General features: G+C 34.7%; 1 protein-coding gene across 15 annotated transcripts in view; it reads left to right on the top strand.

The window, feature by feature from the left end:
* The window catches only part of Svil (Supervillin), a 368,637-nt gene that overhangs the window by 90,324 nt on the left and 255,659 nt on the right, over positions 1-22,654 (top strand). For 13 of the 15 annotated variants that reach the window (XM_070111687.1, XM_070111686.1, XM_070111685.1 and 10 more), the window contains one exon: positions 3,314-7,862. The exons of 1 other annotated variant lie outside the window; for it this stretch is intronic. In XM_070111687.1, coding sequence (XP_069967788.1) covers positions 3,422-7,862 — 4,441 coding nt within the window. In that variant the 5' untranslated portion in view covers positions 3,314-3,421. Of the gene's footprint in view, positions 1-3,313; positions 7,863-22,654 lie in introns of those variants that run through there. One more of the 15 variants, XM_070111693.1, reaches the window with a different exon arrangement.

Raw genomic sequence — 22,654 nt, 5'->3', positions numbered from 1 at the left:
AATTTTTTCGCGTTTTGTTTAAACATTTCCTTTTGAACCATTCGCCATCCATACAAATTACCAAATGTTCGTTTATTGTTTTTTTTTTTTAATATATTTTTTTTATTATTTTCCCTTCAATATTTTCATATTATATTTTTCTTTTTTAAGTTTTTAAAGTTTTTTTTTCAAATTTTTTTTTTTTTTTTAATTTTGTTTGATATTTTTTTTTAATATTTGAATGTTTTTTTTTTTTTCTTAAAAACACTTTTTTTTTATATATTTTAAAACTTTTTTTTTATATTTTAAACTTTTTTTTTTTAAATTTTAAACTTTTTTAAAAAAATATTTTTTTTAAAATTTTTAAAGTTATTTTTAAATTTTTTTGTTTTTCAAATAAACAATTGTTTTATTTCTCCTTTTGTAAACAAATTTATCAGAGCTGTGCGGCACTCGTTAGATGGCGTTTAATCGAATTGCTGTTGAGAGAAATATGGCGTTTGCCTCTTAAAGATTTATGTATGTTTGTATATGTATTCGAGTGTAGGAGGCGTGAGGTATTTACTTTTTTGGTTGTAATAAATTAAATTTGTTTTTAAACATTTTTTTTTATAAATATGAAATTAAACTTGCAACATATTCGCAATTAAAAAATAATTTCCTTGTCATTAATTGATCTTAAATCTTAAAGAGTGAGTGAATGAGCAAAACAGTTGTGTATTCGGTTTTGTTTATACTATATTTTTACGTACTATTTTAATTATTGTTTCTTTCTGCTATTTTTTTGTTGGTTTTTTTATTGTAATGAATTTAAATAATCATATTTGTTATTTGAGAACTTTATTTTTACTATATTAATTTTTCATCATTGAAATATTCAATTTAAATCATTTTCATAATCTTTTCATATTTACTAATATTGGAGACCATATTTCTCCAATATTCTCTACTGAATAATGAGTTCCAGAATAGCTTCTCTAACACATGTTGCGTTATTCCACATTTTTGGCAAAGACAGTCGTTGTCAATTCAATTAAAGTGTTCAATTTAAACCTTCGCCCATTAAGTTTTTTAACAATATATTTTAAAACTTTTCACTTGGAAATTTTGTTTCCATTTTTACTTTAAGTAGTCCTTCAAAGTGATATTATTGTCACTATTTCTGTCTGTCATTGAATTTGACATATTGTAAACCACAGATAAAGGTTTGCAATATTATTGCAGGGTTTCCATGTGTGCGGTATTTCTAATTCTGAGCACTTGTAGTGTAGAAGGCATACACAAGTACAAAGTACCTCTCGTTATTAAATAATGCATGGCGGCATTGCCGTGCTCCAAAAAAAGCATGCACAACCAGTTTTTAATAATTCAAAAGTTTGCAATAGTCGGTCACATATGCATATTATTATTGTTTTCCTGCTCTTTATTTCTTCTTCACACTTTTAAACTCTTTTCTGATCAACAAATGTATTGCATTACCGATCCGACTTTAGCAATGGGAAATTATCTGCAATTATCAAATCAATGCTTTTTTTATGAAACTGCAGACATTTTAAATGAAAAAACAATGAAATTAAATAAAATAAAAAAACAAACAATCAATGAAATTAAATGATTTTAGTGATCGAGATTATCGTTCGTTTATACCATCATATCGACATTTAGTATTTGCTAAATTTATACTTCAATTATAATTCACTGAACTGTTTAATATTCATTTATTGTTTTTTTTTTCGAATTTCGTCTACTAAAAACAAGTTTTGAACGCTGTTTTACGTTTATGAGTATTTTCGTTAATGAATTACCATTAATAGCCGAATTAAATAATCAAAGCCCTTTTCTGGAAAATAATTTTGAAATTAATTATTTTACTTTTTCATGCACATTTCTTAAGGTCGGTTATTTATAGACACTTTTTTGGGTTTTATTTCGGAATAAGGGAGGTAGTTTGTTTATGTTAAAGCGCAAACTAAAATATTAGGAAAACCAGGATATATAGCTGTCATACAAACTGATCGATCAAATTTAAGTCCTTATATGGAAAACTTCTTTATTTGTCAAGATATCTTCACGAAATTTGAAATATATATAATATATATATATATATAATATTTTTTATTTTGTATTTTTTGGCTCCATTTGGCCATATCTTTCTTTTTATTTCGGTAAATTTTCAGTCTAAATGTTTTAACTATTCTTTGATATTTATTCTTCTTCTATTTATATTTTATTTCTTATTATTTTAGTGTATTTCTTTACAATTTTTCAATACAAATTTTAAAACCTTTTTACCTTGAGTAAATTTTTCTGATTTTACTTTCGCAGCAAGAACACTCACTATGCTTACATATATACATACAAATTTTTTTTATTTATTTTTTTTTTGCTTAGCCTGAGGGCCAAATTTGTAGATAATGGGAAAAAAAAATTTGTTTAACATCTAGAGGCAAAAAAATTTTTTTTTTGGTTTAAACTCTTCACGTTTATATAAATATTACCGAATTTGACAGTTTTTGACTCAAAATTTATTTTAAGACTTTTTTTTTAAACTCCAATAATGACCACAAGAAATTTTTTTAAGTTGATAACTTTTAATTGGCCAGAAAGAGGACTCTCCACAGCTTCTAGAACACTTATCAAAAAAATTTTATGAAATAAAAATTTTAACTCGAAACTTTAAAGTGAGTCGGCCACCTTTAGATGTTCAAAAATTTTGTTTTTTCCAAAAATTTTTTTTTTTTATAATCAACAAAAAAACTTTTTTTTCGCTCCACCCTAGTACATACATAATTACATAAATATATAACATTTTTTATTTCTTCTTATCACATTTGCTGATCGACGCCAACAAGTTGAATAGCCTTGTACTTCTGCACGTTGTGCTTACACATACATACAAACAAGCGTACATATGTATATAAATACCATACTCTTTACTTACTAATATATAACAGTATAATATAATAGTTAACGCTATATTTAAACTAGCTATTTGCAGATTTTTAGTATTTGCCTAGTAATCTAAGTGCAAATAATAAATAACTCGCGAACAACGCGATAAATACAAAGGAAGGTCTATTCAAAGCTTAATAAATAAATATGTTTGTATGGGTTGTTGTGATATGATTACTACAGCAATGAAGATGTATTATTGTATTATATGAATATTATGATAACTTCGCGCTAAAACCAATGTGGCTCCATAACAGATGTGCAGAAAGTTGCCAGCTTTTTTAAATTATTTAAGAGAATTTTAAATTTTAGAATTTCTTACAAACTTCTTTAAACTGAAAAGCTCATGCTGTTTTCTTCTTCTTTCCTCCTTTCTACACAGACTGTCCAAACATCTTGGCGACCTCAGCTGCCGTTGCCCAAAGAACTTGACGACAACGCCAACGACTCCACCGATGATCAAAGTGCCTCTGCCGCAGACGCCGCCAATATGGAGCGCTCCGCACAGCATCGCACAACCTCACATGCCAGCAACCGAAAAGACAATTCGATAAGCGGTATACAAGCTTCGGCAAATCAAACGCCAGCGGCAAGCGCTTCGAATAAGAAGTGGTCCTTCGGGCGTCTCTTTCGTCGCAAGAAAGAGATCGCTACGGAGTCGTCCTCCGAAGAGGATCGTAAAGCTGGTTTTGTGCCACACCAACAAAGGCAGCCACAACGCGTCGCTAGTGGCGTAAGTGGCAGTAGTGCTAATTTAAAAATAAAATCAAGTAAATCGCATAAAGTTAGTCGTAGCGGTAAATTGAATGGTGCCAGTTTCGATCATATCGTTGTCAATCCACAAACGACGGGCGCAACGTCAACACCACCGCATCCGCCACCGCCAGCACACGTCGATCATGAATTCTTTTTGCCCGTGGAGACAATTTCACCAACCGAGGCATACTATCAGAATCAACAACAACAATACATGCAACATGGTGCACAATCGGCGGCATATACGCGCTCTGCCAATTCACTAGATCGACGCGCTGCAAGAGCTGCGCTTAAAACGCGCTCAGCGCAGCGGCTGCCGCATGAGTCGGCGCTTGGGGCACATTCTTCCAGTGAAGAGGAATTGATATCGCTGAATTCATCGACATTCTCGAAGTATCGCAGTGATGAAAGCATACACAGCGGCGGTCAGGGCGCCGCTAATGCGCAGAGCAGGCGTAGTCGTGCCGCACGCAATGAACGCTACTACAAACGGTTGTCGCGTGACGGTGAGCCCAGTAGCGGACAAGTGCCGGTGATGTACGCGCCGCAACCAACACAACGCTGGAAAACGCAGCCGGTGCCGCTCTCCATTTACAACCCATCAGCGCAAGCGCACACCGCCAGCGCTGCAGCGGCAGCAGCCACACCGCGTCTACGCAATACCAGCAGTCTGCAGCATGTTGCACCCTATGTGCAGTGGGGCCAACTGCAGCAACAACCAAAGAATTTGCAAAATACCGTTAACGATAGTAAGCGCAGCATCAGCTATGACAGTCACATACATTTGCAAAATATAAATGGACGTCTGCAGACGAAACCGCTGCCACCACCACCGCCGCCACGTGATCCGTTGCGGCGCGTAAATGTTAGCGGACAAATGCAAAATGGCAGCGCTGGCGATTTACGCCCCATTTCATATGCCTTCGACCAGAGCGGTTTGCCAACGTTGCCGGCCACCAATCAGCGTATGGGCGGTCGTTGTGTATCGGATGATAAAATTTGGTCGGGACATGCAGGACCACACTATCAATCAGTGCATTCATTGAATACGCCAATTCTAAATGGACCACAACCCATGCAGGGTACGCCACATCACCGGCGCTTTATAACGCGTGCCGAACGTGATGCGCACCCCGCGAAGAAATCACTGCCGAATGGCATCGAATTTCATTATGTTGCCGATGCAACACCGCGCTCACGCAAACCCATACACATGCTCGAGCCGCAGCTCGATACAGCGAGCAATGACGTGGTTACCATGGGTATTTTACGTACTTCCAAAAGTGGTCTGCCTACCGCGACGTCCAAACAAATGCAAGTTAATGATTTCTGGAAGCGCCTGGATGCTAACTCTCATCAACGCGGACGCGACTTGGCGCGCACTTATGCGCAGGAGAGCAATGTGAAACCACGCTCGATTTCTAGTTCACGTGTGGGCGAATTGCGCGCTTACCCCATACCCGTATACTCGGAAGTCCAAAAACCACATAAGAAGCCAACACAAGCAGTGCCGCCACCCGGCGCGGATGAAGTGGACAGCATTGTGTGCGGCAGCTTGCATATAAAGTCCAAGCCGGACTCAAACACAAATTTTGTGGAGATACGTAATAAGGATTATAATAAGAGTAGTTCAATGCCAAACCATTATCAGCGGCGCTCGGGTGAGATACCCAATACGCCGAATAAATATGACGAGTATGTCGCTGAGAAGCGCGAGCAACATCACAAGCCAATTTTCACGCCACCAACACCGCCGCAACGCAAACTATCCATACCACCCAGTAATGCGGCTGAACTGCCTATATATTTTCCGCGTAAGAAGCCCGCCAATTTGGAGGAGGCAATAAATGAACTCGAAGCGATCTATAAGTCACTTGGTCTGACCGAGGCGCCGGAGAAGAAGGAGCGCGTACCGACACCAAGCGAATTTGAAAAGTATGCTTTAGCGCATGCGCACGAATATGATGACGAGGATTCGCCCACAGGCGAACCCGATCCGATACGCGACGATGTGGCCTATCGTAACATGCAGTTGGCGAATTTGCAGCACAAGACCGTGGAAAAGCAGCCACCGTTCGGCATACCAGTTGGCCCGGTTGTTGCCGCGCCGCAAAACGACTATCTGCATGTTATACCAATTGTAGAGCCCATCCAATCGGTGAATACGCCCGATGTAGTTAAAGATGATTTGGCGGTGCGCGCTTTACGTAAAGATCCACCAGGCGCCAAAGATAAATTCATCTATCCCTACAGCTCATTTCAGAAAAAGAATCGCGCTACGCGCACACAGTCCGCGAATATTTATAATCTTATACATCGCGACGCCGCAAAACCATCTGGTGGTGATCTACACTCTTATTTGGAATTGACGCGCAGCTTAGAACGTGCTGGCAGCATGTCCGATCTGCACAAAGATGCTGATGTAACTACCGCCGATGTGCCCACAACACTAGCGCTGCTGCGCAATCTCAAAGAACAGGAACAACAACAACAGCAACAGCCGTCGACACCACAAAAGAAAATCACGTTACCCTTCCGACATCCAAGTCAAGGCGGCGCCATTTGCGCGCTGCCCGAAAAGTTGCCTAGCAACAGCGCGCACAAGGAGGAAGTGCACAAACCGCCAGTGCCGCTGCCGCGCAAGAGTCTTACACCCGAACCGACCGCAGCAAATGCGCAAATGGAAGATGCTTTGAATAAAATCGCAATGGATGCACAAGAGAAGTCGGAGAAACTGACAAAAGAGCTGCAAGAGTTGCGCAAGGAAGCGCTTATAACTGCCGCGCGGCCCAAAGCGGCGAACGCTGAGGAAGAGCGACTCGAGAAGGACCTGCAGGAAATCGAAGCCGTATCGGAGGCTGCAAAACGTTGTGGTAAAATGCTCTTAGATACACTACCGGATGCCAATGAGAGTACAGTGCAAGCGAAACCGCGCAAACTGCACAAAGAGGGGAAACTGATCGAAGCTATCGATCAGGTGTCCGAGGCGGCGAATGCGGTATGTGAGAAAATACTAAAGGATATTGTAACCACTGAGCCGCCGGTAGTGATACAGGAGGCAGTGCAGGTGAAGAATAAGCAAACACCCACTGAAATGCTCGTTATGCCAAATCTTATCAAAAAACTGGATCCCATACAATCGGAGCAAATCGAGGCGATTGCCAAACGTTGCATGCGCCAACTGAGCGCGCTGGCCGATGACAACCCCGACTATGACAACCTCAATCAGGAACTCCAACAGCAGAGCGCAGGAGGAGCCGCCACAGCCGTTGCTTGTAACGTCGAACATTTATCAAAGGCGTCAGCGGCAAAAGTTGATAATCTCATTTCTACCGTTGCAGAAGTGACGCCAGCGCAACCAGCTGCGGTGCAGAAGCAGCACGCAGACATTGAGGAGATCGATCAAATTATGCAAGAGTGTGAGGAGCAAATGCGCGCCGAAACTGTAAATTCACCAATGACTACAGCGCCCCCTATAGTGTTGTCCGAACGCACTTTGGCTACCACACGTCTGCTGGGCACAACAACAAACACAGCGAACACGAAAAACAGCAGGGGCGATGATCACACAACAGCGCCCAGCATGACCACAAGCAGTTACTGCAGCAGCAGTAGCAGCAATAACGTTGTGGGCGTGGCCAAGCCGGGCGCCAGCACGACGGCTTCCTCATTTTCCTCCTCCAGCGATTGCCTAGCCAAATCATCGAGTCCCTCCGCCGGTCGACGACAATCTTCGAGCATAACCTCCTTCAATCCTTACTCCTCCAGTGATTATATTAAGTCACCAAGTAGTGAATATCATGCACCCAGCACCGATCCAATAAAAACTTTTAGTAGCACCTCGTACGATGTCAAATCGACAACGAGCGCCACACCGAATATAAGCGCCACAACGAACAGCACATTTAGCTACTCGCCATCGCCGCCACTAAATCTGACGCCCGTCAGTGAAACTGCCGCCATCATTGCCACCGAAGGTGTTGTGAATATCGGCCGCGCTACTTCAGCTACACGTCAATCGCAGGAGCGCACGCGCACACGCTCCTCTTCATCACCATCGCAATACAACTCCTCCGAAGAGTTGGCAATGATTTTCGGTATTGACGAGCAGCCTCGCCGCAAACGCGCGCAACAACAACAAGCCAAAGAAATGCAGTCAGCTACAGAAGTTTCAGGTAAAACAGAAATTACTAAATCAGTTCATATGCCAAGCGCGCCATTGACATCATCCAGTCATGCATCCATGCTCGATACTGCTACCAGCACTACTACTACTACTACTACTACTACTATTTTTACTACCGCAAATGCTACCCAGCTGTACACTAATCCCAATATTATTGCTGTTGCCAAGGCCTGCGAAACCGTGGCGCCCGATAATACTAATAACACAGCGCCTCTGAATGTTATTGCTGTTGTTGATGATAATGTTGAAGTTGTTGTTGATATTGATGTTAAAGACACCACTACTACCACTAGTATTAGTACCATAACAACCAATAATCCCACTACCATAGCCATAAATACCAACACCAAAAACTCATCCACTAGTTTAAGTCCAAGTAGTTATAAGCTTGCATCCATACCGGAGTCTCAAGCGGATGAGTTGTCGGAGTGTATGTCTCCAAAACTGTCGCCCAATTTTAATAAGATCTATGCTAGTAAAATAAGTATTATAGTCGATGGTGTGAGAGCTGAGCCTGCGCGCAATGTTGAGCTCACCACGCATTGCGATTCGTCATGTGAGGACGAAACTTCGTCCAATCCCGACTCGGGTAATGTTAGCTTAGCGGATTATCCACTCACGAGTACACAAACGAATAATGCATGTCTGCAGCTAGAAAGCGCGTATAATAGTCATTTTGAGATTAAGAAGAAGAAAAGGCATTTCCGTAGCGAGATATCCATAGAACGCATAGCTGTTGAGTCCAGCGCGGAAGGTGCGCACGAAAACAAACCAGATGCTGAAGAATTTCCACCGCCACCAAGCGAGGAAGAACTGCTCGATAGTTTGATAGGGGTAACTAGTATGGGGGATGCTGAGAAAGTACGGATTGAGGAAGTAGGGCTTGAACATGAGGAGATTATAAACAAAAACAATAGAGAAATATTAGAAGATCAATTTGAGTTTTTAGAAGATAAAGCAAAATTGCAAGGAACTTCCGATAATTTCGAGGCCGAAAGTACTGACGAAAACAATTTCAAAGAGAGTAGCTTGAGTGAAAACGAAATAAAAACAGAGAGCATAGGAAAGTGTACTTCGAAAGAAAATTTGTTGGAGTCACAAAACCGGGAAACACATAGTTTAGACGAAAGCATAATAAGTGAAAATGGTTGGGAAAGCCGAAATGAGGATTTATTTTGTACAGAGGAAATCCAGGAGACAGGAGGAACCTTTCAGAAAGAGAGTGCTGTGCCTGCCGTAGGTGACACTAGAATTGAACAACACCAAAAAACCAAGTCCATTGAGCGAAAATCAAGATCTACTAAAAAGCTCAACGACGCAGATCTGATAGAATTAGCACAATTGGTGAGAAGTAGTAGTGGTTCACGGAGAAATAGTGAAACTTCAACAGCTGACGCATACTCTGCAGATTTTGAATACAATTCAGCCGAAGAACTGAAGTGCACTGCAACAGTGCGCATTAGTACCGAGCTCGAACAACTCCGATTAGCATTCTCTGACCTTTTGGAGAGAAATCTCACAGATATCGATGAGTTGCCATGCATCGAGGAAGAGGATGATGCAGCTGCTGCGCTTGTTAACCAAGAAGAAGATCACAAAGCCAACACACACACAGAGATAAGAGACGAAATTTATGAAACGCCGCGGCGAAAACTTAGCGTAGTCTATGAGACACCATCGCTAAATCTCAATATATCGGAAGTGAAGATCAGTTATTCGCCAGCAGATCAGCTTGAAAGGGAAAGTACAACGCAAGATGCATTGACACAAATAACACAATGCACCGCCGAAGTGGACCAGCTCAATGAAGCGCTCAAAACGATACCGGAAAAGGGGTTAAAAGTGTATAGTAGTGCAGTGGCCCCAGATAGTAGCAGTATGCTGCCATGGCGTCGCCGGCACGATGAGCTGGAGGATGATGAGAAGCCATCAACAAGCGCTGCTGCAGCGGCGGCGGTAAAAACGACGAATGAGCGTCGCGCGCTCTCAATATTTGGCGAATTACGTCCGACGGCGGCGATGAGTAGCTTAACGACACTCGAGCACGTGCTCATGGCTTGTTCGTTGGGCGTTATCACACCGACAGATCTGTACACATTGTGCCTAATCATAATCGGCATAATAACCATAATAGCCATTGTTTTATTTTGAGTCGCACTTGCAAACGAGTTTGAGTGTTTGACTCAAAATTAATATTGTTGACTGTTTTTTTTTTGCTCACCCGTAGTTGTAGTTGAAAAATAGCGACAATTTAGACGAAAAGTCTATGAAAAGAAAACTTTGCACATTGTTAAGTTTGGTAGTGTTTGGTATTAAATAAACGAAAATTATAAATAAACACCGATTAAGCATTTGAGTGACGTTATAAATGAGTGGAGCTTAGCATAGTGTAAAACGCACTCACACATAAGTATTGTAAATTTGTTAATAGAGTTGTAGCGTTAAGTTGACTACCTGCATACTTAATATAATTTTAATTATAATTTTTGTATTAATTAACGAGCAAAATCCGAAAGATTAACGAAATTAATGATTTTTTCTAAAGTTAATTTTTAATTAAAAAAATTTACTTTTTGGAAACTTTTAGCAATACATTAATAAAATGGAATATAATGATTTTTGTTTTTGTATTTCAATTTGAAATTTACTGTAGTACCGCATACAACGAATGCTTTTATTACAAAATATCGTTTCAACATGCGACGCATACGAGATTTATTACAACGAAATTTGCTGACAAAAACGAAAAGTTATTTTTAATTATTAAAAATTTTTTAGACTAGTATGTATTGATTTTTAATACTAACTGATTTATATAAGCAGTATAATGAAAAAATTTGGCGTATTATTTATCAGAAACAAAAATGCTTACAATTATAATTTATTGTACCGTAAACTAAAATTATCTTTTTGTAAGTATGTAGTTTTTATTGTGTAAAAAAAATATTTGTATATTTTTTAATATAAAATAAAAATGTAAAGTAATAAAAAAGTACTTGAGAAAAATTAATTTAATTTTAAATTTTTATTTCAAACTTTTCACAAAAAAGAAATATATATTTTGTAAAAAATTCGTTTTAAAAATTTCGTATTTTTAAAATAAAGAATATTGAGTAAGGAAAAACATATGTAAACAATTTTTTTTAATTTAAACCTTTTTTGTACGTTTTTTCGATATAAAATTTTTTTAAAGTATAGGTGTACTGCAGGAAAAGTATATGTAACAAATTTTTAAATAATTTTTTTTTTTTCAAATACCAAAATTTTCATAATTTTTTTTATAACTTTTCAGTGAAATATATTTTGCAAAATTTAGTATTTTTGAAGTATTTCTTTAAAAATTTTTTTAATATTCATATTTAAATGTAATATAAAAAAAAACATGAAACAAATTTTTTCGAGTGAAAATACATTGTAATATTGTATTTTTACGAGTTAATAATTTTAAAATTATCTTAAAAATTAAAAAAAAAGTGTTATTTTTTAATATATTACACTGAGACAAAAATCATAATTGTGTTTGTTTTCCAAAATCTAAATTTTCTATTATTTTTTTTTTAACTTTCAGTAAAATGTGTTTTGAAAAAAATTATATATTTTTTAAATAAATATTTTCAATTTTTTTTTAATTTTTACTAAAATTGTGTTATGAAAAATTTTGTATTTTTGAAGTTTTTTTGTTTTAATTAAAAAAAACATTAATTGTACAATTTTTAGTAATTAATCATTTCAAAAATTCCTAAAAATTAATAAAAAAGTTTGAAAATTTATACATACATATATATTGATATTATTTTTCTTCGAATAAATTGTTTTCATTTTTTTTTTTTATTAAAATATGTACAATTTTTTGCACAGAGTGAAACTTATTTTAATTTTTGTAAACGTGAAAATTTTACAAAAAAAAAAAGTATATAGCAATGAAGTATAGCCCTTAGCAATAATACTAATTACTATATTTACATAGAGACATACATACATATATACTTACATAATTTGTGCATTTCATGCCTGTTTCTTCAGCTGTATATGAATATGTGTAGAATCCTTAATTAATTTTAGACTGCAATTTGTGCCAATGATTTTCCTACTTATGTATTTTCATTTTGTAAAATAAATAAAAAATGCAACAGTCAATTTAAGTTTCAAACTCAAAACGCATACAATCATACATACTTCAAATAATATTTAAACAAATTAAAAATAATGATAATAATATCGATTACATTTAATTACCTCCACATCAGTAATTATTTAAGCGCCGTGCAAAACGTTTTCATGATTTTTATTAAAAGCGTTTCTTGTCTTCTCTTTCCCTTATACTTTCAGCTCAAGCCGTAGTCTAAGCATTTACAAAAGCAATTAAATATATATACTTATATATGCTAATTATAAAGTTGTAATCAAGTAATCAATAACAAATGCCAATGAATTTATTTTATTTTATTATACATAAATTATTTTTATATATTTAGTTATATTTTTTGTAATTATTCTTTTTTTTTTAATTTCAATTTTGAACAACCTCATTTCATGCATTTTTGAGTTGAAAAATTTTGTAAAAAATTCGAACATTAAAATCGATTGTATTTATACTCATTATATGCTAGTAAGCGTTGTATTTCCATGATTTATAAGTACTTGTATTTATGTTTTAAAATTATGATTTATGTTTTTATTTGTATCAAAGTGAAGAGAAAGAATAAAATGTTTAGAAATGTATTTTTAAAAAATGTTTTTATTTTTGGTCTTGTTTTGTTAATGCTTTCGTTAAGTGCTTGAAGTTGTTTTTGTCGATTTATATAGCAACTTTCGACTAATATGGTGGTGCTGCCGGATGAGTACGAATTTTTTTTTATTGATAATAAAAATATTCTCACTAGTTTTTTATTAATTAAAACTAGTATTTGAATATTCAGTGCAACATTGAGTTCTTCAAAATTGTTTGCCAAACAATTTTTTTAAGAGCGTTGTTGATTGAAAATAATAAAAATAGAAATAATAAAAATAATTTGGAAATCGATTTTTTAATCAAATAGTGTGTACATTTTGATTTTAGGAATATAAAAAGAAAAATTCAAATTTTATTTTTTAATTTTTTGCGAATTTGTTTTTGAAACATATTTCATAACCAATCATGAAATACACCTCTAATTTATAGCGAGTAATCAAGCTCGATTAGAGTATTTTCGTAATTTCTTCAGATTTTAAAAACTCTCAAACATTTAATTCGTTGACTGTGACGTTTTCAAAATAGCTGTTTTCAACATTAGACTGTTTATCACAAGCTCCTTAAACGTGTTTATTCCTTTGTCTTAAAAATAACGGCATATTGAGTACAATAGAAATTAGCAACTTTTATTTTTGCAAGCTGAAAATTTTACACTCAGTTGGAGTAGACTATTCACTGAGTGCTCATAAAGCCTAAGATTTAACTCATAGTGACACAGACTTCAATATAATTGGTAAAAAGCGTAAAAAAAAAAACATTTCAATAAATATTTTTAAAGAAAATCATTCCTTACAAATACCTCAGTTCTTTACTAGATGGCAATACTTATTTCCCCATTAAAGAGGCGAGATCATTTTCGAGTACAGATTCCGAGTTATTCTCGATACATGTTTTCTTAACAACTAAGATCACAAATCGGTCGGATCGTTGTTCATTCATTGTTGAACCTGTCTCTTCGAACTCCTGTACCAATTAATTATAATTATTTAACTTTAGTAGAACGTTTTTTTTTGAATAACAAAGACAGCAAGAACAGAATGTAAAATATTTTTTTGTTATTTAAATTTTTTGGAATAACATTAGTCAAGTTAATCCAAGAATATTGTATAATTGTTGTAATGATGCGCTTTGTTTTTCCAGCGAATGGTAATTTTGATTTGCAAGCTGTTCATAGTTCTATGATATCTGTCAGTATTGCCAACTCTAAGCTTGAATTTTGGAAAATTAGTGCATTTCATATTATATCAAAAAATTTTTTTTATATAATTTTTAATGTAACTTTTGCATTGAATATTTTTCGATGTTACTAACGCAAATATCGATATTTTTATATATTTTTTTATAAAAGTTGAATGATTACGAAAATTTTAAATATTTATGTTACGTCTTTATATTATTTATTAATTTAATGTAATTTAAATCCTCAAAAAAAAAACTTATCCGGCAACACTGCATCAGTGCGACAACACTCTAAATATAACACTTGTTTTCGAAATACAAACTAAGAAAATTGTAAATTGTAACCTTCGTTTTTGTTCGGCAAATTCCGTTTTCATTGAGATCTTGTATTCCCTTTCTAATAACGCTATATTTCTTAATTTTATTGTTATAACATATTTTTTTGTTTAAGAAAATAATATTTATACGAACTAATAAAAAAAGTGCGCTACAATTTAAAAATAATCGTGTTTTAATATCATCTGAAAACGCTGCTGTTACCGCTGCCCAGCCTGTATGTATGTATTATGTACCTATATATATTAATATATTGTAGATATATGTTAGAACGCTAAATATTGAAACACTCCTAACGAAATTTAATCTTAAATAATTTTCTGCATACTTATTTTTTTACAAATTTCAAATAGTAATTAATAAGATAGTAGTTTTAATGCTGAATATATATAATATATTAAAAAAATTTCTTTACAGCAGGGTTATACGTATGTATAAAATACTTATTGTTTAATTTTTTTTTCGATTTTTAAATTTGGTCAGAGAACATACATGTTAAAAGTTCTCTGGTTTGGTTCACTAGGCTTTCAAAACGGTTGCGCACCTAGCGCCGAATAGCGATAACTATTGGTAGCTTCCGTCCGCTACAAATTATAAGTGTTTGTCGCCAGGTGGTGCTGTCAGAAATTTAAATAATCTGCTGTTAATAACAGCATATGTTATATAGAAATCTACTTTCCGTTAACAAATGTAAATGTTTTTGAAACTGCGAAATTTTAAATAATTTTACTTAAAAAATGATTTAAATGATAAAAAAAAATTTCAGTAAAAAAATGAAAGATTTGAAATTATGAAAGCTCTTCAAGAAAATTTATAGTACAAATCGTCTTTTAGTCTCGGAAGCTATACATTTACTTAAAATTTTATATTTAGCTCGAAAGGAAAAATATTAAAGTGTTTACTTCAATAGTATTTTTCTATGGGGTTGCCAGCTTCCAATTAAAAGAAAAATAATTAAAAAACCATAATAAATATAGCAAAAAATATACTGAAAGGGGTAATATAGATAGATTGAGTTGAAATACATTAAAAGCGGTTTAAATAAATACGAACCATTTAATATTTTTGATTGAAGTTGGCACTTCGCTAAAAAATCTTCAATATATTCATTTACATTCTCTGGTCAGAGTCATTTACGTTCTCTGTTTCCGTTAACAAATGTAAATGTTTTTGAAACTGCGAAAATTTAAATAATTTTACTTAAAAAATGATGTAAATAAAAATAAAAAAATTTGAGTAAAAAAATTAAAGATTTGAAATTATATTATAAAGCTCTTCAAGAAAATTTATAGTACAAATCGACCTTTAGTTTTTGAAGCTATACATTTACTTAGTAGTATTTTTCTATGGGGTTGCCAGCTTCCAATTAAAAGAAAAATGATCAAAAAACCATAATAAATATAGCAAAAAATATACTGAAAGGGGTAATATAGATATATTGAGTTGAAATACATTAAAAGGGGTTTCAATAAATCTACATTAAAAGGGGTTTAAATAAATACGGACCATTTAATATTTTTGATTGAAGTTGCCACTTCGCTAAAAAATCTTCAATATATGAATTCGAAATATTTGAATTTTTAAATTATTATCTAGTTATAATATTCCAGTTTTTCGAAGGAAGCTATTCAGCAATACCTTATTAAAAATAAGAAAGTACTAATATTACAAATAAAAGAGGCAAGAGAAAACATCAAAAATGCAACTTTTAGTAGTGCCAGTTATTAAAAGCAAATGCAAAATTAAATTGTTTCAAAATATTATTTTTCGGAAATTTGTGATATCTTTTTGAAAATAAAATTTTGGCAGACATCATAGTTGAATAACAAGCAATGCAATAATATTATACTACTTTTGTTAGGGTTGCTACAATCTGATATTTAAATTTAAGTATTGAATTGTTGGAATGTTGTTGTAGCGGCAGAAAACATTGCTGAAGTAATTTGAAAAAATGTTGCTGGGTTGACAGTTCTTAGCCAGATAAAAATCCGGGTGCGTTCCAAATACGTTGACCCGACTGTCGTGGGAACGTTTCGGGGAACTAAGAAATTGATAAAATATTAATAATGGCGTTAAAATCAGGTTGCCATTTGTGGCAATTATCTAGCATAACGTGCTATTAAATATAAAGAATTGGAAAAAATTTCTGGAATTTTATAACAGCCTTTATTTTTATGTTGGAAATATTTCTATTGCAAACTACAAGTAAACTCTGTTACGTGGTTGCTTCCGGCAATGGTTGTAAATAACATTTCTTAGCAACAAAAAAAAAAAATTATACAAAAAATAGAACCATTAGAAAATGTATTCTTTTCTGACAAACAATGCTTTTATTGTATAAATTTATTCTCTATATAAAAAAAATTTACTTTTAATTTCACAAATAATTTTTTTTATAGCTGAGCATGTTAACAGTAAAAAAAAATCGATCCGACTACTATAGCATATAGTCGCCATACAAACTGACCGATCAATCTCAAGTTCCTGTATAGAAAACTTTTTTTTCACAAGATATCTTCAGAAAATTTGGCATAGATTATTTCCCATCTCGGAATAAATTGTTCAGGTCGGACCACTTTTTCATATAGTTGTCATACAAACTGACCAATCAAAATCAAGACACAAGAAAGATCTTTTTATACCCTTTTAAGCTATAAAAAAAATGCACCGTTAGAGGGTATTATAGCTTCGGTGCAGCATAAGTTGCCGTTAATGTGTCAAATTGTTTTTTTTTTATCAGTTTTCAAATTTAAAGGATTTTCAAAATTCTTCCAGTGGCGCAAGTTAGTCCATAAAAGTATTAACAAATTAGGTTTACTAATAAAATTCAATTATAACCTAAGGTAATCATTCATTTGTTACTAAAAAAGTAAGTTAAAAAAAAAAAGTAATTTAAACTTAAATGCTTTATTATTATAAATTATTCTGAAGAGTATTCTCTTCATGCACTTGAACGTTTACTGCGGCACAAACAAGATTGACTGCCGTAAAAAAGCATGAAATTGACTTATTATAATATATGTGAAAAGTAACTACAACTACCACCAAATAACCAAAAAGTCCAGACAAAGGCAACAGACTTCAACAAAAAAAAAATGTTGTAAAATATATGAGCTTCAAATCTGTAACTTTCAAGACTATTTATAGCACAAGACCACTTCAGGGCATGCACACAAAGTGCAGTAACTAACTAAACTAAGAACCAAACCAAATTTGTAGCAACTTCATGAAACTCATCAAAAACTATTCACTAGCTGGCTCTTCACCGCAGACGCGACACGACGCCCGAAATGAACTGCGATGCTTTGCACATTTCAACGAACACTTGCAACGCTAAGATGTTGCATGATGTTATTTTGAACAAGTTCACGCTCATCTATGTACATACATATGTATGTACACACTGCTTGTACCTTTAAATAAATACCATATACAGTTATTAAATGAGGAGCGCACGTCATGGCGTATACGCAACATTGTGCTTGCTTCGCTGGCTGTCTGCGCAATTTCGTCTGGAATTTGATTTAATTTAATTTTTTTTTGTTTTTGTGCACCCATACAGTGCCAGCAGCAGCCAAGTGATGCACGAAAAAAGTACCAAAAAGAAGAATGAAAGACAATGAAGCAGACGAGTAAACACGTGTTAAAGCCAGAAAATGAAACTGAGATTGTGCAAAAATGAGAGTATTTAAGTGAGCGAGGTGCAATGTATGCTGCACAAATACAAATAGACAATAGAGTGGAAATAAAGAAAATAAGAAAAACGCAATTGCATTAAACAAAAAAAAGAAAGAACGTTAACTTCGGTCTCACCAAAGCTATAATACCCATCACAAAAATATAATATAATAGTTTTTCATACAAGAACTTGATTTGGAGCGGTCAGTTTGTATGGCAGCTATATGCTATAGTCGTTCGACCTGAACAATTTATTCCGACATTGTAGCATTGCTTTGGAAAACAATCGGTGCCAAATTTCGTGCAGTTATCTTGTCAAATAAAAAAGTTTTCAAAGAACAAGTTTTACAAGAACTTAATTTTGATCGTTTAGTTTGTATGACAGCTATATGCCATATTGGTCCGATATCCGCGGGTCCGACAAATGAACAGCTTCTTGGGAAGAAAATGATATGTTAAAAATTTCACAACAATATCTCAAAAACTGGGACTAGTTCGCGTATATAAAACGGATGGACAGACCGACGGATATGGCTGAATCGACTCAACTCGTCACGCTGATCTTATATATATCAACTTTTTAGGGTATCCACCGTTTCCGTCTGGCTATTACAAGCATCGTGTAATATTAATATACTTTGCTTAGGGTATAAAAACCATACAAATAAGGAGTAGGAAAATACTGCGAAAACATAATATGAAATATAATAAAGGTTTCGATGGCGCTAAAAAGGGCATTCAACTGATACACACACACACACAACCACAATAAAAATAATTCAAATAAATAATATAATGCTGGTACTCTTGATTTCTTGAGTTTGCGTCTAGCCGCTTGAAGATTCATTTGTCTTGCATTGTTTTTGTTTTAGATGCTTTGCAAGGTTTCGCAAAAAAGTTTAGTTAAATTGTAAAACGATACAATGATTATCAGATTAGATTTGGTTGCTTTAAGTCGAAGCACATTTTTCGAGAAATTCGGACTGACACCGATACGTGACGAAAATTCTGGTGGAACTACAGATTTTTATGCAAAAAATAATAATTAAATTCACAACTTCTTAAACTCGAGTTTATTGCTTTATTGCGAGTTTATTAGTTTAAATATAAAATTCGGAATTTCTTAAACTTCAGTTGATTGGTTTGATTTCATTGCTTCCGCCATGCTGATAGTACTACCGATTTTTATGAAAAACAAAAAAAAAATAGATATTTCTTAAAATCGAGTTTATTGGTTATTGTCATTGTTTACAAACACGGACCACACAAAAAAAAATCGTCAACACCCTTAACATCTCTGTTTTGGTGTTTACAGAAATGCTTATTTTTCAATCATATTTGGGACCATATCCAATAGAGACCAGTACAGATCCGATCCTCCGAACCTTTAGTGTCCGTTTCAGTTCAAATTTTGTCCAGTATCTTTTTCACTGAAATCAGTTTATAACCTCAATCAATATAACATCTAAATTTCTTGCACATTTTTTCATCGCGAGGGGTTATAAATATAAGGTTGTCAAATATCTCCGCTTTTTTGTCTTTTGAATTTCGCGGCTATGTACAAAGCGCTACAGAGCTCGTATCTGGCAATACTATACATAATTTGAAAGGTCTTGACATAACCTACAAAACAACGCTATGCATGATTAGTTTGGATATTGCGTTCAACAGTTATAGACGTGTAAACATGGAGTTCACTAACGCCGAAATTTGCGCTATTTTAAAGTTTTCCTTCGTTAAAGGCAAATCCGCTAGAGAAACGTTCCGTGAGATTAATGGTGTTTTGGGGGATGGTACTCTATCACTTCGAACCGCGGAGGAATGGTTTCGACGATTAGCCAGCCGGCGGAAGACCTGTGACGACAAATACCGATCAAATCATGGAATACATCGAGTTAGACCGGCATATGGCATCTCGTGACATCGCCCAGGAGATGGGAGTTAGTCACCAAACCATTTTGAACCATCTGCAGAAGGCTGGATACAAAAAAAAGTTTGATGTTTGGGTGCCGCATAATTTGACGCAAAAAACCTTCTGGACCGAATTAACGCCTGCGATATGCTGCTGAAACGGAACGAACTCGTCCCATTCTTGAAGCGGATGGTGACTGGCGACGAAAAATGGATCACATACGACAATATCAAGCGAAAACGGTCGTGGTCGAAGGCCGGTGAATCGTCCCAAACAGTGGCCAAGCCGGGATTGACGGCCAGGAAGGTTTTGCTGTGTGTTTGGTGGGATTGGAAGGGAATCATCCACTATGAGCTGCTCCCATATGGCAAAACGCTTAATTCTACCATCTACTGCGAACAACTGGACCGCTTGAAGCAGGCGATCGACCAGAAGCGTCCAGAATTGGCCAACAGGAAGGATGTAGTGTTCCACCAGGACAACGCCAGACCACACACTTCGTTGATGACTCGTCAGAAGCTACGGGAGCTCGGATGGGAGGTTTTATCGCATCCACCATATAGCCCGGACGTAGCGCCAAGTGATTACCACCTGTTCCTGTCCATGCCGAATGACCTTGGTGGTGTGAAGTTGAACTCAAAAGAGGCTTGTGAAAAGTGGCTGTCCGAATTCTTCGCAAATAAGAAGGGGGGCTTCTACGAGGAAGGTATTATGAAGTTGCCGTCTAGATGGAAACAGATCATCGAACAAAACGGCGCATATTTTAACTAAATCCGATCACTGTAACACTTTTTATAAAGCATTGAATGAAGAGCAAAAAAGCGGAAGGGAGATATTTGATAACCTTAAAAAAATATATTTATTTTGATATATATATATATATAGTTATTTTTTCAAATGTTCTTCACATTCTTTATTTAATATCCAAAATTCAAACATTTTTTCGTGAAGTGAAGTGAAAAAATGCTTAACATTCTCATTAAAGATTTTTTAACGTACAATAAGTTAAAACTTTGCTTGCCTTAAATTCACCCAAATCTAAAGTAAATCGTATATTTGTATGTACCTATCAATACACATATGCATGTACTTTGTTTACAGCTACATTTTCTTCTGTTTGCCTTTCTCACTTGTCGACTTGTACACAATCTGATCCTTATTTGCAATTCTAATGAACTTGGATTATCGCCAATTCAGACGGGGTGTTTGAGTACTTTTTTATTTAACAAAATTTATATTGATTTTCAACGGTGTTGAGATTACATATGTATGCACAACTGTACTATAAAAAAGAGGAAAAACGTTAAAATCGGTAGCACCGAAGCTACCATATACCCTTAACAAATACAATACAAAAGGTTCCTTAGAAGAATTTGATTCCTGTCGTTAAGTTTGTATGGCAGCTATATGCTACAGTGGTCTAATATCAGCTGTTCCGACAAATGTGCAGCTTCTTGGTGAGAAAGAGACAGTTGCAAAATTTCAGTTCGATATCTCAAAAACTGAGGGACTAAATCGTATATGTATAGACAGAGAGACAGACAGACATGGCTAAATTGACTCAGGTCATCACACTGATCATTTATGTATCATATATGTATTTTACAGGATCTCCGACGTTTCCGATGTGATACAAGCTTGGTGCAAATTTGTTCAGGGTGTGAATATGTATTTGTAGATGTATATTTGCGTGTATTTTTCTTCGGTTCGTTGTCCCATGCAACAAAAGTTGATTCACATATACATACATATACCCCACGATGCCTTACATATATACTTATACCTATATATTTGTAAGCCGACATACTCTCCTTACAGTGTCAGCATTGTCTTGGTTATTAAGAAGTCATAGCTCTAATTTCTCACTTTTTGAAGTGTTTATGTCACAGCATGCTGTCGCTTACTTCCTTAGAAGTTTATAAATAAAGTTGTACCACAAGCGTAGCTGCTTGAGCAGAGAATAAAATGTGGAAAAATGTAATGATAAAAGGTGAGGTAAGTATCAAATGAAGGGGAAGTTGAGTTAGAAGTTCCTCTAATGAAGCTATTGGAGATAATTTGTTACACCATCTGAACAGATTTGACCCGGAGTGGTCCATATAAACTGCACTCGAAAACCGAATCGATAAATTTCTCCCTCTCTTACATTGCTACAATAATAAAAATTTGAATTAAAATAGGTGAAATTTTTTTGTATCAATCCAGATCAATTTTCGATTTTGAGAGTTAAGAAAGTGCATTCTACCGGAATCTTGATAAATAGTTGGGTCATAAACAAAGAATGGGTAAAAAATAGTATACCTTCTGAGTTCAGGACACTTTAATGTCCCGCTTTCCCTGGCTTAGAACAGTAAAAACAGATAAAGGTAAACATTTTAACGAGTGCGAAAAGCAGTCCCCAATTGATTGCGAGTTTTGTTTCTTTTGAAAATTATGCATAATTTTTGCTTCACTATCCCCTTAAATCTTAATATTAGACAAATTGTTGGTTATAAATAAAATCCTATTAAGTTCCAGAGATATGATTTCACGGCTTCTAAATATTTGCTTCCGAACTTGGATTGCTCGGCAAGCATGACACAATGGAGCAAGACTGTTTGGCATAAGAAAAATATATTTTAGAGCATTATATCAGAGGCCGTTAGAAAGTGAAATAAATATTGTATATTTAGTAAATAGAAATAGTTGGTGCGGAAATAAAAGAGCTATACTTTTCTTGATGCAAAAATTCTATAGAACTACTTAAGGAGCACACCTAAGTAATTAGCGTGTGTTTTACATTTTTTCTTGATATATTTCGATTGTTTACGCCTCTAAGAATAATATACTAAAATTCGATATTTCAACGTATTTTTGGATTACAGCTTTCTAGAGTGTATACGCTCAGTTCTATCAGTTTAAACACCTTTTCATCGAGACTACAGTTTTCATATTTGCTTGAGTC

The sequence above is a fragment of the Bactrocera oleae genome, chromosome 6 (assembly GCF_042242935.1).
Source record: "Bactrocera oleae isolate idBacOlea1 chromosome 6, idBacOlea1, whole genome shotgun sequence".
NCBI lineage: Eukaryota > Metazoa > Arthropoda > Insecta > Diptera > Tephritidae > Bactrocera > Bactrocera oleae.
Note: the sequence above shows the minus strand (reverse complement) of the source record. Positions and strands in the feature narration are given on the sequence as shown.